The 15,822-nt window shown below is 35.6% G+C and overlaps 2 protein-coding genes across 6 annotated transcripts in view; one reads left to right on the top strand and one right to left on the bottom strand.

Annotated features, from left to right (window-relative positions):
- The window catches only part of Erich1 (glutamate-rich 1), a gene marked incomplete at its 5' end in the record, with an annotated part of 52,793,804 nt that overhangs the window by 50,971,192 nt on the left and 1,806,790 nt on the right, over positions 1 to 15,822 (bottom strand).
- Spock3 (SPARC/osteonectin, cwcv and kazal like domains proteoglycan 3) overlaps positions 1 to 15,822 on the top strand; it is a 426,710-nt gene that overhangs the window by 192,030 nt on the left and 218,858 nt on the right. For all 6 annotated transcript variants that reach the window (XM_087588306.1, XM_087588307.1, XM_087588309.1 and 3 more), the window contains 1 exon segment: positions 4,212 to 4,326. In XM_087588306.1, the coding sequence (XP_087444432.1) occupies positions 4,212 to 4,326 (115 nt within the window).

The following is a 15,822-nucleotide window of genomic DNA, read 5'->3' as shown; positions in this document are numbered from 1 at the left end:
TACACTATTTAAAAGGGAATCTTCAAAATGCGAGTGATGGGTAGTATAGATTTTCCTGGCACATGTCTCTTTGTTATAACTAACCCCTGAGGCAGGCTGCTGTTTATAGTTTTTTATATGGATTACATTAAAAGCTTACCAATTGTTTAAATAATATTGAGTGTTCTCTGTAAGTCATACATGAATGGGAGCAGAAGTTATGGTGTTAAAATTTCCTTGATCCTTATTGAATCTTTATTCTCTGAGAAGTAAAATCATATACGCTACATTGCAAAGGCAGGCCAGACATTGACTGCTCCTAGAAGAATGATCTGTCCCTGCAGAATGTACTTGAAATTCAAGTGACTAGCATAGAACTAGCCATTAACTGCATCTGCATGGGAAGGAATCTGTGTGGAATGCAACAGTAAACAAATAACCATGCACTCCTGGGGCATAAACATGCTGTGGTAAAATATAATAAAAAATGAAGTGTTGACTTATCAAGAACCAAGAATGTATGAGGATTACAGTTCTGCTACCATGACAAGTATTTACATAAACGGTCTGTTCCAGAAAAATGCCCCTGAAGAAGAAAATTCACCATGGAGCAATTGGAGTACAGTAAAATAAAGATGTCTTCAAGCTTTTTTTGCTTTAGTGGGATACATCAAATATCAGATTCTACTAGGAGATTCAGAGGATACTTGTTCTAGTTTTAAAGATCAACTAAATCCTAATTTCCTATAGACAAATAATGAAAAGCAGGCATAAATTATTCTTTACCATGCAAGAACTGCAGCCAACTTTAATTTACTGAGTTCTCAATAGTAAGGAATTACAACTGAGGTGTGAGCTATTGTGGGTTTGTTATTGAGAAGAGCTTCATACAGTATATTTTCATCATGGTTTCCCCTTCCTAATCTCCTCCCGGATCCTTCCAGCTGATCGAACTTCATGCCTCACTCTCTCTTTTATCCTTTTTTTTTAACATTTCAAATGTTATCCCCTTTCCACTTTCCCCCTCCATCTATCCCCTCCTCCCTCCTTCTATGAGGGAGCTACCCTACCCACCTACCCACGCACCCAATTCTGCAACTACCACTCCAGCATTCCCCTAAGCTGCTGCATTGAGTCTTCACAGGACCTAGGGCCTCGCCTCCCATAGATGTCAGGAAAAGCCATCCTGTGCTACATAAGCAGCTGGAGCCATGGGTCCCTCTATGTATATTCTTTTTTTTCCCCCCGGAGCTGGGGACCGAACCCAGGGCCTTGCGCTTCCTAGGCAAGGGCTCTACCACTGAGCTAAATCCCCAACCCCAAATATTATAGTGTAGATTTTTTTTTTCTATTTTTTTTTTTGAGCTGGGAACCGAACCCAGGGCCTTGTGCTTGCTAGGCAAGTGCTCTACCACTGAGGTAAAACCCCAACCCTATGTATACTCTTTATGTGGTGGTCTAGTCCTATAGGGTCTGGGTTTGGTGACTGCAGCTAGGATGTATCACTAGGTGGGGCAGACTCTTCCTTCAGTCTTTGTCCCTGCACTCTCTTTAGAAATCAAACAAAGAAAACAAACAAACAAAAATGAAACAATACAAACACTTAAACACGGAAAAAGTATTGCAGAAAAAATTATATTTACATATTTTTGTTTAATATAAATTGATTGAAATCTTATAGAATCAAGGAGAAAAATGAAAAAAAATCTAAAGAGTTGACTTATTATATAGTCTGTTTTCTAATTCTGAGCAAATAAATATTGCATATTTTAACTATTGACCATTTAATTAAAACATAATCCATCTATGACTTAATAATTCATTGCCAGAACAGTATAATATTACATTAGAAAACTTTTTATTTTAATCTTAAATTAAAATTTGCAAAAAAATTTTGTTATGCTCATATTTTTGTAAATATAAGTTATAAGCATATATCTGTGAATCTATTGATTATTAAAACATTGTTTGCTTGATGTGATTATCTAAATATATTTAATATTTAATGACTTCATGAAGTCAAATTTCAGTTGGGCACTATATGTCAATTTGAGTTTATCCTCATATTAAAATGAAAAAGTTTAATACCAATGCATATATTATATTAAGTGGGTAGTCTTGGGGCAATACAAACAATTTTGTGTATTCTAAATATTCATTAATTACTTGGGCTCTATGTGTTTTCATGGGATAAAATTTATAGTTTACAACCTTTAATAATTTACTTCTCTTAATTTTGACTTCCAATCAAATTATATAATTGATGTCACACATTATTTATAAAAACTCATACTCTGTCCTCTCCTAACAACACATCCAAAAACAATATTACGAATCATAGCCATCAATAATTCCATGAAGCTGGGAGGTAACAAACAGAGTATAAACAAAAGGCAAAGTTGAAGTCTATTAATATGATTATCTATTAGTGAGTATACAGATAAATTGTGGCATATCCCTGAGCTAAAATACTATTTAGTGATAGAAAAGCATAAAGTAGTAATTTGTGCTTATAATTTTAAACATCTAAAACATTATACAACATGAACTAATTCAGTCCCAAACTATCACACCCATGTTTGTTCATTGAATATGAAATGCTAAGACAAATGACTAATATTATTCTAATTAGAAGGCAATAAATAGATATTTAGTAGCTTAAATTGTTGATACATTAACCCTTTGTAAAAAAACACTGCACAATATTGATTATAAACTTTAAGTATGAAGAAGTGTACATATATTTATGTATACATGTTTTAATAAAATTTTTGTCTGAAAAATCAGTACATCATATATTCGTGTTGGAAATCACTTATTAACAACCTTAAGTCATTACGTGCAATGGTGTACAGAAGGAAGGTGTAGGGGAAAATGGAGCATATAAGTATTTCTATGATGCCCTCGGACCATACCCATTAATAGACGAGCTTTATTCGACATGATATAACAATTACTTTATCTCTTGATACTTGATAAAGGTATTTGTTAAATGGCTCCAGAACCTTGGGTAGTATAGTCATGATGGAAATGGGTTAAGCATTGTCCATTGGAATTCCTAGGGCTTATATACAGCTGTATAATACATTATGTATTATACAAAGCTGACTTTGTACAGATCATGTTAAAGCCCATAGTGAAGACTTTATTTAATATCCAATGAATTACCAGTGCTGCTGACATCTTTACCTATACAGATCTATATGCTTTCACTATAGCAGTCAGCATCTATGTAATGTAAACAAAGTCGCTGTCCATATAATATTTATGGTAGTATGGCAACATGTCTTATTTCTGTCTTTACTAAACTGAAGACCAGTTTTAATCTTTCCATTTGTGCTTTACTTGTCAACAGGAATTCCTGGAAAGGATCTGTGTCTGCAAAGATTTAAATCTATACCAATTAGGCAAGGTTGAAAGGTTTCAGACCAAAGCCTAATGGCTTGTCAGTCTGCTGAATACCCATTCCATGACCACCTCTGTGTCAGAAATAGCATCCTTTGGTGAATAGATTTTTTTAAAAGCTTTTGAATCTATTAAGTCTTGCCATCCACTAGCTTTCACCAATTCAAAAGCTAGGAAAGTAATGCGATAACATTTTAAACCTGTGGAAAAAACTACCTGCTTCCTGATTTCACCACCTCTCAGATGTAAACAATTTCTTAAACTTGGCTTTTTTTTCTGATTTTACTTGTTGCATGAAACTATAAAACTTTATGAAGCCACTTTCACGTTAAAACTTGGTATTGAGATAACACTTTCTATGTTCTTAGGCTATGGTCACTCAAAATGACTCCAGAATTAACTACTTTTTATTTCCTTTCATGTTAGAGTAGTGGTTTGGGACTAACCTTCTGATATACTTTCCAAACATAGCACCTTATGAATTTTAACTCCTGAGTAGAATATGTGAGAAAGAACTAAGCTGTGATCCTGTCTGAGTTGCATGGTTAAAAATAGACACAACTGTAGGTAGAATAAAAATATCAGCAAGGCTCGTAGACAAATACACTAAAATTCAATGATCATGCTTATCAGGAATAAGACAAACAGAGGTGGTGTGCATGGATATGATCAAAATATATTATTTACATGCATAAAATTGTCCAAGTTAAAAAAATACCACAAAATGGAGCAAATTTTTTAGTCTAATTATGTTTGAAGAGATTTAGTATCTCCCTTATCAGAATCATAAAAATTATCTCTCTTCATTTTTCCATTCTTCTCTGTAGCTTTAGATCCTGCTAAGGACCCATGCTTAAAGACGAAATGCAGCCGCCACAAAGTCTGCATTACTCAAGATGCTCAGACTGCACTGTGCATCAGTCACCGGAGGCTCACACACAGGTAAACACTTGGAAACTAAATCTTACTAAAGAACAGTTTTATTTGACCTGTTATAAATGATTACCAATTTCTGTTAATGCTTGATAGAGGTATTTGTTTAAATATCTCCAAAAGCTTGGGTGTGTAGTTATAGAAGTGGGTTAAGCATTGTTGTCAATTGGAATTACTAGAGATTATATTGTTTTAATTGTATTATACAAAGCTGCCTTTGAACAGATAATGTTCCAGTACTTTATCTGAATAATTATGCTTTATAAAGTTTCAACAATTGTTGCAATCTGCATACCTCTATAAGCGAGGTGCAGTAAAACCTCTGAATTAAACCACTCTGAATAGAGAGATACTTTATTGAGGTAGGGTACAGGAAGACAAATGGCCTTTTATTCCAATTGTTAAACTCTGGTCATATTTTTATAGGAAGTATCACTCAAATTGTCTAGGCATAGTAGAGTTATGACATATTCATTAATTTGAACTGAAAATAATCATAACTATTTCAAAATACTTCACTTGGTACTTAAATAAAAGATAGCTTTTCTGATACATAAATACATTGAAAGTATCCCCCAATACTTAAACGATTGACTTCCAATATTTATTTCATATTGAATATGTGAAAAAGCTCTCTTTAAAACTCCTTACATTATCACCAACTGCTCTTTCAGAGGTCCTGAGTTCAATTCCCAGCATCCACCTGGTGGCTCACAACCATCTGTAATGGGGTCCAATGCTTCTTCTGTGGTGTCTGGAGACAGCTGCAGTGTACTCATAAACAAAACAAAGCAAGCAAGCAAAAAAACAAGCTCCTTAAATTTATTTAATTTATTGAAAAAATATGTTTTACATTGTATCTACTATGTAAAAATACAGTATATAAAAATGTTTTGGCCAAAATTGTTTAAAGAAATAACAGATGATAGGTAGATAAATGATTAATTTATATGAAGAAAATTTTAACAGTTACATATTAACTTTGATTGTGTGCATGGTTAAATATTTATGTTTTTAAGTGCTCAACTATGACTTTCTTTTTTTTTTTCATGTTGAATTTACAGCATACTTTTATTGCTATGACCCATTTTTTGCCAGGATAAGAAGCTTATACCATGAAAAAGTTAACCTCAACAGAACACATTTAATTTCTCTGCTATACTTTAAAAATACATTACTTTTTTCCCCATCTTTATTACATTGCATATTTCTTATTTACATTTCAATTGTTATTCCCTTTCCCAGTTTCCAGGCAAACATCTCCCTAACCCTTCCCCTTCCCCTTCTATTTGGCTGTTCACCTCCCCAACCTCCACCCATTACAACCCTCCCCACAACAATCCCGTTCACTGGGGGTTCAGTCTTGGCAGGGCCAAGGGCTTTCCTTCCACTGGTGCCCTTACTAGGCTTTTCATTGCTATACATGCACTTGAAGCCCCGGGTCCGTCCATGTATAGTCTTTGGGTAGTGGCTTAGTCCCTGGAAGCTCTGGTTGGTTGGCGTTGTTGTTCATATTGGGTCTCGAGCCCCTTCAAGCTCTTTCAGTCCTTTCTCTGATTCCTTCAACGGTGGTCCCATTCTCAGTCCAGAGGCTTGCTGCTGGCATTTGCCTATGTATTTGTCATATTCTGGCTGTGTCTCTCAGGAGAGATCTACATCCAGTTCCTGTCAGCCAACACTACTTTGCTTCATCCATCTTATCTAGTTTGGTGACTGTATATTTATGGGCCACATGTGGGGCAGGCTCTGAATGGGCGTTCCTTCAGTCTCAGTTCTAAACTTTGCCTCCCTATTCCCTCCCTAGGGTATCCTTGTTCCCCTTTTAAAGAAGGAATGAAGCATTCACATTTTGGTCATCCTTCTTGAGTTTCACATGTTCTGTGCATCTAGGGTAATTCGAGGATTTGGGCTAATGTCCACTTATCAGTGAGTGCATACCAGGTATGTTTTTCTGTGATGGGGTGACTTCACTCAGGATGATACTTTCCAGTTCCATCCATTTGCCTATTAATTTCATAAAGTCATTGTTTTTGAAAGCTGAGTAGCATTCCATTGTGTAGATGTACCACATTTTCTGTATCCATTCCTCTGTTGAAAGGCATCTGGGTGCTTTCCAGCTTCTGGCTATTACAAATAAGGCTGCTATGAACATAGTGGAGCATGTGTCTTTGTTATTTGGGGGAGCATCTTTTGGGTATATGCCAAAGAGTGGTATAGCTGGGTCCTCAGATAGTGCAATGTACAATTTTCTGAGGAACTTACAGACAGATTTCCAGAATGGTTGTATCAATCTGCAGTCCCATCAACAACGGAGGAGTGTTCCTCTTTCTCCAAATCCTCGCCAGTATCTGCTATCGCCGTAGTTTTTGATCTTAGCCCTTCTGACTGGTGTGAGGTGGAATATTAGGGTTGTTTTGATTTGCATTTCCCTTATGACTAAAAATGTTGAACATTTCTTTAGGTGTTTCTCAGCCATTCGGCATTCCTCAGCTGTGAATTCTTTGTTTAGCTCTGAACCCCTTTTATAATAGGGTTATTTGTCTACCTGCAGTCTAACTTCTTCAGTAATTTGTGTATTTTTGGATATAAGCCATCTATCAGTTGTAGGATTGGTGAAGATCTTTTCCCAATCTGTTGGTTGCTGTTTTGTCCTAACCACAGTGTCTTTTGCCTTACAGAAGCTTTGTAGTTTTATGAGATCCCATTTGTCGATTCTTGATCTTAGAGCATAAGCCATTGGTGTTTTGTTCAGGAAATTTTCTCTAGTGCCTATATATTCAAAACTCTTCCCCACTTTTTCTTCTATTAGTTAGAGTGTCTGGTTTGATGTGGAGGTCCTTGATCCACTTGGACTTAAGCTTTGTACAGGGTGATAAGCATGGATCGATCTGCATTCTTCTACATGTTGCCCTCCAGTTGAACTAGAACCATTTGCTAAAAATGCTATCTTTTCTCCATTGGAAGGTTTTGACTCCTTTGTCAAAAATCAAGTGAGCATAGGTGTGTGGGTTCATTTCTGGGTCTTCAATTCTATTTCACTAGTCTCTCTGCCTGTCTCTGTACCAATAACATGTAGTTTTTATCACTATTTCTCTGTACTACTGCTTGAGTTCAGGGATAATGATTCCCCCTGAAGTCCTTTTATTGTTGAGGATAGTTTTAGCTCTCCTGGGTTTTTTGTTATTCCAGATGAATTTGCAAATTTTTCTGCCTAACACTTTGAAGAATTGGATTGGCATTTTGATGGGGATTTTATTGAATCTTTACATCGCTTTTGGTAAAATGATCATTTTTACTATATTAATCCTGCCAATCCATGAGCATGGGAGATCTTTCCATCTTCTGAGATCTTCAATTTCTTCTTCAGAGACTTGAAATTCTTATCATAGAGATCTTTCACTAGGTTGGTTAATGTCACACTGAGGTATTTTATATTATTTGGGACTATTATGAAGGGTGTCGTTTCCCTAATTTCTTTTTTGGCTTGTTTTTCTTCTGTGTAGAGGAAGGCTACACAAAGTTAGTTTTATACCCAGCCACTTTGCTGAAATTGTTTATCAGGTTTAGTAGTTCTCTGGTGGAACTTTTTTGATCCCATTTTTAGCAATATTTATTCACTATGATACATTGTCATGTGCAACATTTTTATCACTTATGCAGATAATTTTATAATCAGTCATCTATTTCTTTTAAATATTAATCTCTGGATTGAGATTCTTTACTATATAAGTACTTCAACACATTTGAACCTCTTTTCAATTTTAGTTGAACAAACAATTCTAAGCATTGTTTTCTATTTCATGACATCACCCTTAAAGGTGTATAATCTCTACTTAATTGAGAATCCACATAAAGAGAAAATTGAATTGATTATGCCATGTAATTTGAACAGTTACCATATTGGCAGTATTATGAGTATGCAGCACTTAGCATCATTGTGGAATATTTTCTCATTGACTGATACTTGGCAACCACTTATTGAAGGTGCTGGTCTTCCACATGGCCCTTCTCTGTGCCATGGCCACACATTAGTTTGCTCTATACCTTCCTTCCCATTATCTCATCACAGCAACATACTTGTCTCTTGAGAAATATTTCAGAACAGGAGACCAGGACGAAAATCTTTACCCACTCTACCCCAGTTGATTTTAGCTGAACAATTTTAACCTCTTTCTTTCATTATATTCCTCCATAAATGTGAGTAACAGAAAAATGATGCCTTCTGATGGGCACCATATTGATATAAGACACAATTCAAAGACCATAAAGTCCACTGTTTTATGTGGCAAAACAAATTAGGAAAAAATACACGTTAAAATTATGTCCTGCTATTCTAGAAAAAACTTGTGAAGAAAGATAAAGAGAACATGGATGAAGATGGCTACCTTTGCAAAAGCATTTCAGTTGACTTTGAAGACATCTTAAGCTAGTGTCCTTCAGATATGAAGAGAAAAACACCAGGTCAAGGTCCATTTATGGTTGCCTAGATTTGTGAAGTATAAGAAGAAAAAGTAATGCAGAATTATGTAAACAGTCTTACATTTAAAGAAGTTTTTAATCCATTTTTAAAAAGTTCTGTTTTCCTCACTAAGACATATTCTAATTCTCCCAAGTACAACATATGTCTATTTTTATTTCCTCTCATTGTTCCTGTTCTATTTTCAATACCTTTTAAGAATTGAAAGTCCTATGGAGGTTTGATGACCCAGGATAGGGAGATGCTAGGCTGCTGAGGCAGGAGTGGGTGGGTAGGTGGGGAAGCACCCACATAGATACTGGGAACGGGGGAGGGCATAGGGGGATTGGTGGGGGGAACTGGACAGGGTGATAACATTTAAAATATAAATAAAAATAATAATGGATTTTTTCCCAAAAAAAATTCATTTATATTTTTTCTCTCTTTTCTTTCTTCCTTAGTTCCTCTTGACCCTCTCAGGTCTGATCACTCCTAGAGCCTCCTTTCATTCTCCTGTTACATGTGATTATCTTGTATTTGCCCCCTTCCTTCCTAACTTTCATTTTTTCCAGTGTTTTCCAACCTGATTTCTATGTCAACACCTTTACTCTTGAACCCCCCCCCCATTTGTTTTCATACAAGCATTAAATACTTGCCTCAGCTTATGAGAGAGAATAGCTGGTTTTCCTTCTTTGATTGAGTCATTTCACTTAATAAAATAACTTCCAGAATCACTCTGTCTCCCAATTTTCTATTACTTGACAGTGGAGTTAAAACTTCCAAATAAAATAATATTCTTACATTTTCAATATTCTTTCTTTCCTGTTGATGGATGACATGGCTGGATCCATTTCCCTACTGTTGTGAATGGCACAGCAATAAACATGGATATGTGAGTGTCTTTGTTAGAAATGCTTTAGCTGAGTGATATGGCAGGTCTGCTCTGAAGTTATTGTGGAAAGGTCATGCTCAAATTCACAGCGGCTATACCAGTTACTCTCCTGTAGATAAACGTTAAGGATTCCTCTTTCTCCACAGCTTCTCAATTTGTTTACTAGCTCTACTTTATGTAACACTGCCATTGTCAGTAAAATAAATTGAAATATGTTTCTAATTTCTCTAGTTTTAAGGGTTCTGAAAAAAAACAATGTGTTCAGATGCTTGGTGGCAATTTTTAATTATGATATGTGTATACAGCTAACAAAATTAAACAGACAAGGTGTAGCCATGAAAACATATTAGGAGAGAGATTATGCTTGGGTAATTATGATGAGAAAGAGAACACTCAAGCCAGTCTGAGCCATGATATAAAGTAAACAGAAACTCAACACTCATGGCTGATATCCTGGTTTAAATGATGTGTTTTCATTCAGCAGTATTCTTTATTTCTTACATTTCATTTTGAAAGTCTTCACTTATTGAATTTTAAATTATTATACATAATTTGCCTGCTTGCATGTCTCTTTGATACATGTGTTTCTCCTCAATGGTGATCAGAAGAGGGCATCTAATATCCTAGAAGAGAAGAGAAATTACCAGTAGCTGTGAGACTGTGTATGAGTGATGGAAATCGAACCCTAGTCTTCTACAAGAATAGCCAGTGCTCTTAACTCATTTCTCCAGCTCCCAGTTTTACATTTCTAGAGAAATTCATTATCCTTAAGAGAGAAAAGTTTGTATTTTTTATATTGCCACTCTTACACAGAAATATATTGATTACCAGTAACTATATAAAAATGTTTAACCAGCACGCACTTCTTGGCATCAGCAAGATGCACATGCTGACAGGTGCCTATATAGCTGTCTCCTGAGAGGCTCTGCCAGAGCCTGACAAATACAGATACGAATGCTTGTTTCCAACCATTCAACTGAGAACAGGGCCCCCATTGGAGGAGTTAGAGAAAGGATTGAAGGAGCTGAAGGGGTTTACAACTCCATAAGAATAATATCAACCAACCAGAGCTCCGAGGGACTAAACCACCATCCAAAGAGTACATATGGACAGATCTATGACTCCAGCTGCATGTGTAGCAGAGGATGGCCTTGTTGGGCACCAATGGAAGGAGAAGCCCTTGGTCCTGCCAACGCTGGACAGCCCAATGTAGGGGAATGTCAGGGCAGGGAGGCAGGAAACAATTGGTGGTTGGGTGGGGAACACCCTCATAGAAGAAGGGGGAGGGACATGGGATAGGGGATTTAATGGGCAGGAAACCGGAAAAGGGGATAGCATTTGAAATGTAGGTAAAAAATATTCAATAAAAATGTTTAATCAGAAAAGCATAATGAAAATTCTTTGTAACATGAGAAGTGTTTGTTACATACTTTATAATGAAATAACATTAAAATGTATAATGCCCAGACCGTTTTAACTTTCCTATGGATGATCTATTTTTACAGTACTGATTTTTGGGTATTGGATATATTTTGGAATCATTTTTAATTTTATTCTTTATGCCTTGATTTTTATTTTATCTGTTTTATCATTGCTGTTACAGGGTGTCTGACAGAAAAATATCAAGAACAAGATATATTTTTTCTCATAGTTTCAGAGATCTTAGTCAAGGTTGTTTGGTTCCATACAACTGACATGACATCATTCTGGGAATGTAGGAGAAAAATAAATTTTTATTTTGGGGTAAATGGAAATCAGAAGTAAGGGGAATGAGAAAAGAGTCCAGAGCTTGTTATAGCCCCTTTATATCCCCTTTGTGCATACCCCTGTAGATGCCTTTTCTTCTTCTTCTTCTTCTTCTTCTTCTTCTTCTTCTTCTTCTTCTTCTTCTTCTTCTTCTTCTTCTTCTTCTTCTTCTTCTTCTTCTTCTTCTTCTTCTTCTTCTTCTTCTTCTTCTTCTTCTTCTTCTCCCCCTCCTCCTCCTCCTCCTCCTCCTTCTTCTTCTTCTTCTTCTTTTTCTTCTTCTTCTTCTTCTTCTTCTTCTTCTTCTTCTTCTTCTTCTTCTTCTTCTTCTTCTTCTTCTTCTTCTTCTTCTTCTTCTTCTTTTCTTCTTCTTCTTCTTCTTCTTCTTCTTCTTCTTCTTCTTCTTCTTCTCCTTCTCCTCCTCTTCCTCCTCCTTTTTCTTCTCTTTCTCCTCCTCCTTCTCCCCCTCCTCCTCCCATTCCTCTCACCCTTTTGCTTCTCATCCTTATTCCTCCTCATTATTGTCTTCCTCCTCAATCCTTTTTAATACTGCTGTCTTATTATGAATCCCAAGTGAGAGTGTGGGTGTCACTAAAAACACCCACAAACGTGTTTTGTTCTTATCAATCTAAACATTTCCAATGGTAGTTGATCAAAATTGACTATTGTAGAGTAGCCTTCACCTACAGACATGAGAGACTTCTAAATCTTCCAATCTGTCAAATAGGTATATATGACCTTATAATTTGCTTTATTGTTATACATTAAAAAGTCAAGTTAATATGTTTATCCTCTCTTCTATGTTTTCTTTTTTAAAAACAATGAAAATATGTTTGGACAAAACGTGTTCTAATCATGGTTGGACTTACCTCTGTTTTCACAGATCCTATCCACATATCCACATTCATGCCTTATTTCTCTCTCCTTTTTTGAGAACAAACATGCCAATAAAAATAAGGAAAACCACAGGAGTCTGTTGTTGTAAAAATATAGTAAATAAAAATTCTGTCTTTTATCCCCACGAGGTCTGACACCGCAATGCCCCAAGATATCTGCTGGATATCTTAATTCTCAATCAGCAAACCCTCTCACCCACTTTACTCCATCCCATATCACCCTGCCAAAGGCCTCTCTCTGTGCCTGGCAGCAATTGTTCTATCTATCTAGTTCCTAAAGTAGGTTTCCATGCCAGAAACACACATCCCAATTCCATGGTGGCCCCTCTGCTGCCACACACTCTCTCAAACTCAAACTCAATTCTTGACATGAAAAAACACACAACACAATAACCTTTGACTCAATTGATAAGATACAATTGCCCACCTAAACATACAAAGTCCAGTACACATACATCCCTTAAGAACATTAATAACAACCTGTAAATACACAGAGTGAGATCTTAATGTCAGCTTCCATTTTCTCTCCTCCGTGGCTACTCTCTCTCTCTCTCTCTCTCTCTCTCTCTCTCTCTCTCTCTCTCTGTCTCCATTCCAGTCTCCTCCTTTTTCTTCAAACTTTTCTCCCACCCATCCTTCCTTCTCATCCAATGACAGGCCTCCTTCTATCCTGTACCTGCCTTCCTGTATTTTATAAATTAAATTGGGAGAAGGTTCTGGTGAAGTCACCTGAGTCCTGAGTACATGACTAGGCAGCCATCTTTGGGGCAGTGGAATTCGCGTCAAAATACAGATAACTCCAGGGCAAACCACAACAGGAGTCACATATATACAAGTCATATATACAAAATACATAAAAACATAAAACCAGAAACCATTACACACTATTTTGGTTTGAATACACTTGGCACATAAAATAGCATATTAAGAGGAATAACTTTGTTAGAGTAGGTGTGGCCCTTTTGGACGATGAGTGTCACTGTGGGGTTGGACTTTTAGAGCTTCCTTCTTGCTGCCTGAAAGACAGTCTTCTCCTGCCTGTCTTTGGCTGAATTCTCAGCTAGTTGTCCAGCACCATGCTTGTGACTATGCTTCCCACCTTTGATGATAATAGACTGAGACTCTGAACCTGTAAGCCAGCCCCAATTAAATATTAATTTTTATACAAGTTGCCATAGTCATGGTGCCTCTTTACAGCAATGGAAACACTAAGTCATGAGCAAAAGAACAGGAAGATTTCAAAGTAAATTGCCCCAAATTTTCAGGACCATATGCCCAAAGATCATATTGCCTATAGTAGAATGGGCCCTTCCACATCAATTATAATTATTATTATTTGAGAAAATTCTCCAAAGGAGCTCCTACAGGCCAATCTAATAGAGACATTTTCTTAACCGAATTCCCTTTTCCCATTTGATCATAATTTGTATTAAATTGAAAATAACTAACCAACATAATACCCTAAGTTATTTTTTTGAAAAAAGTTAGAAAAATGAGTTTGCTTATTATCAAAATAGGATCATGGATGAAAATAGTGAATAAAATTTATATGAGTACAGTTGACTTTTGATTACTTTTAAATTTAAGATTATAATACAGATGCATTTTCCCTTTCTTTTCCTCTTTTGCAAACATCCCATTTTCTTTTTCTGTTTTTAATTCATGGCTTCTTTTTTTCATTTATTGTTATTATACACATGTATATCTTCAGACATATCCCTAAATATGAACTACACAGTTAGCTTGCTTTTATTATTATGTTTAAAATATGTTATAAGGTCACAATACTACATTATGTATTAGGAACAATGTATAATATTTCTCTCTCCCTAGTTGTATTTTGGTGTATTTTACTATACTAACCTAATACTCTTTGAACATTTACAATTCATCAGATCCATAAGAAATTAATTACATATTTTAATTAATGCTTCAGTTAAGAAATATCTTCTTGGTGGATATTACTTCTTAAGCTTTTTCTTCCTATACAACTATATCCAAAATCTTCCATGTGTTTATTTGCATAATTGTTTATTTTTCTATAAATCACTAGAGGAGAGATTAATAAATCAAAAGGTAAATAAATGTATTTTGGTGATAATGCCAAAGATCTTCCAAGGAGACTGGACCAATTTCTCTACTGTAAGCGGCCTGAGATTTTATTACTTTCAGTTTAGCATCTCCATGGCTTCTTGTAATATTGTTCTTTGATTTTTATGGTTCTAGATAGAGTCATTTCCTATCTACTTTGTGAAATGTTTCTGTATACATGTCTTCCATTGTGGAGAGGCAGAGCCATAGTACTGGTTAGACATCAGCTGCAATCTCAATATGCATAATAATCATAAAGCTTTTTAAAATGAAGATAATAAAAAGACAGTTATATTAGTAAAATTTCTGAAGCTGCCTCATTTATTTCAAAAGAGAGGATTATTAGTACAAGATAAGAAGATTTAATAAGAGGCCTTGACTGTGGAAAAAAGAGTTTTGGATCTTCAACCTATAACAAAATATGTATAATTTGCTCACTCATATTTCTTTTAATGCATTATTTGTAAAGCAGTTGGTATTTGATGGACAGTAAGGAACCTAATTAGTGTTTTACATTTTTCTGGCTTAGGTTAATCTCTTCATCCAATGACTATTTCTTAATCTTTTCTCTCTAGGTAATCAATTATATTTCTAAGCATGCCAGAGAATTTAATATTATCACTTTAATACTCTGATTTTCTACAAGCAATTGCAGTGATCATTATTATAATTCAGTTAATGAATTCATCTTACTTTAATCATGGCTTTAAAAATATAAAATCAACATTCCTGCTTAAAAAGCATCTTTTTAAAGTATAAAATACTTTGGCACAATTAAAGTTAAACTATCTGCTAGTTATGTATTGTCCAATATACAGTAATGTTTCTGGGTAACAGACATTAAGGGTTAGAGTTATTAATTTTTTAAATTGCAAGAAACCTCTCTTCTTACATATGACTGATACAGATAAATAATTAGGAAACACAGTGTTCTGTAGTGTTATAGCTCAATTGGAATAATCCTTCTTTCCCCAGTTTCCTATTTTGGCTTCCTTATTTTCTTTAAAATATTTTAAATACCTATAAAAGCATATTTTCTATGGGGCTAGATTTCTTTCAAAATATGAATGTCAGACACACACACACACACACAAACACACACACACACACACACACACACATTTCATATGTACCAACATTTATTTATAGACAAATACAGTTATCTCTGGCACGAAAGATCACAATTCCTTTGTCAATATTTTTATTAGTTATTTTATTCATTTACATTTCAAGGGTTATCCTCCCCATTTTCTTTTCCACAAACCCCATCTCCTCCCCCAGCCCCTGCCTCTATGTGGGTGTGACCCCACCCACCTACCCATTCCTGCCTCAGTGCTCTAGCATTTTTCTACCTTGGGTCATTGAGCCTCCACAGGACTAAGGGGCACCCTTCGCATAGATGCCAAATAAGGCAACCATCTACTATA

This window comes from Rattus norvegicus, chromosome 16 (assembly GCF_021556685.1).
Source record: "Rattus norvegicus strain SHRSP/BbbUtx chromosome 16, alternate assembly SHRSP_T2T, whole genome shotgun sequence".
NCBI classification, from domain to species: Eukaryota; Metazoa; Chordata; class Mammalia; order Rodentia; family Muridae; genus Rattus; species Rattus norvegicus.
This window is presented reverse-complemented; position numbering and strand designations above follow the sequence as displayed.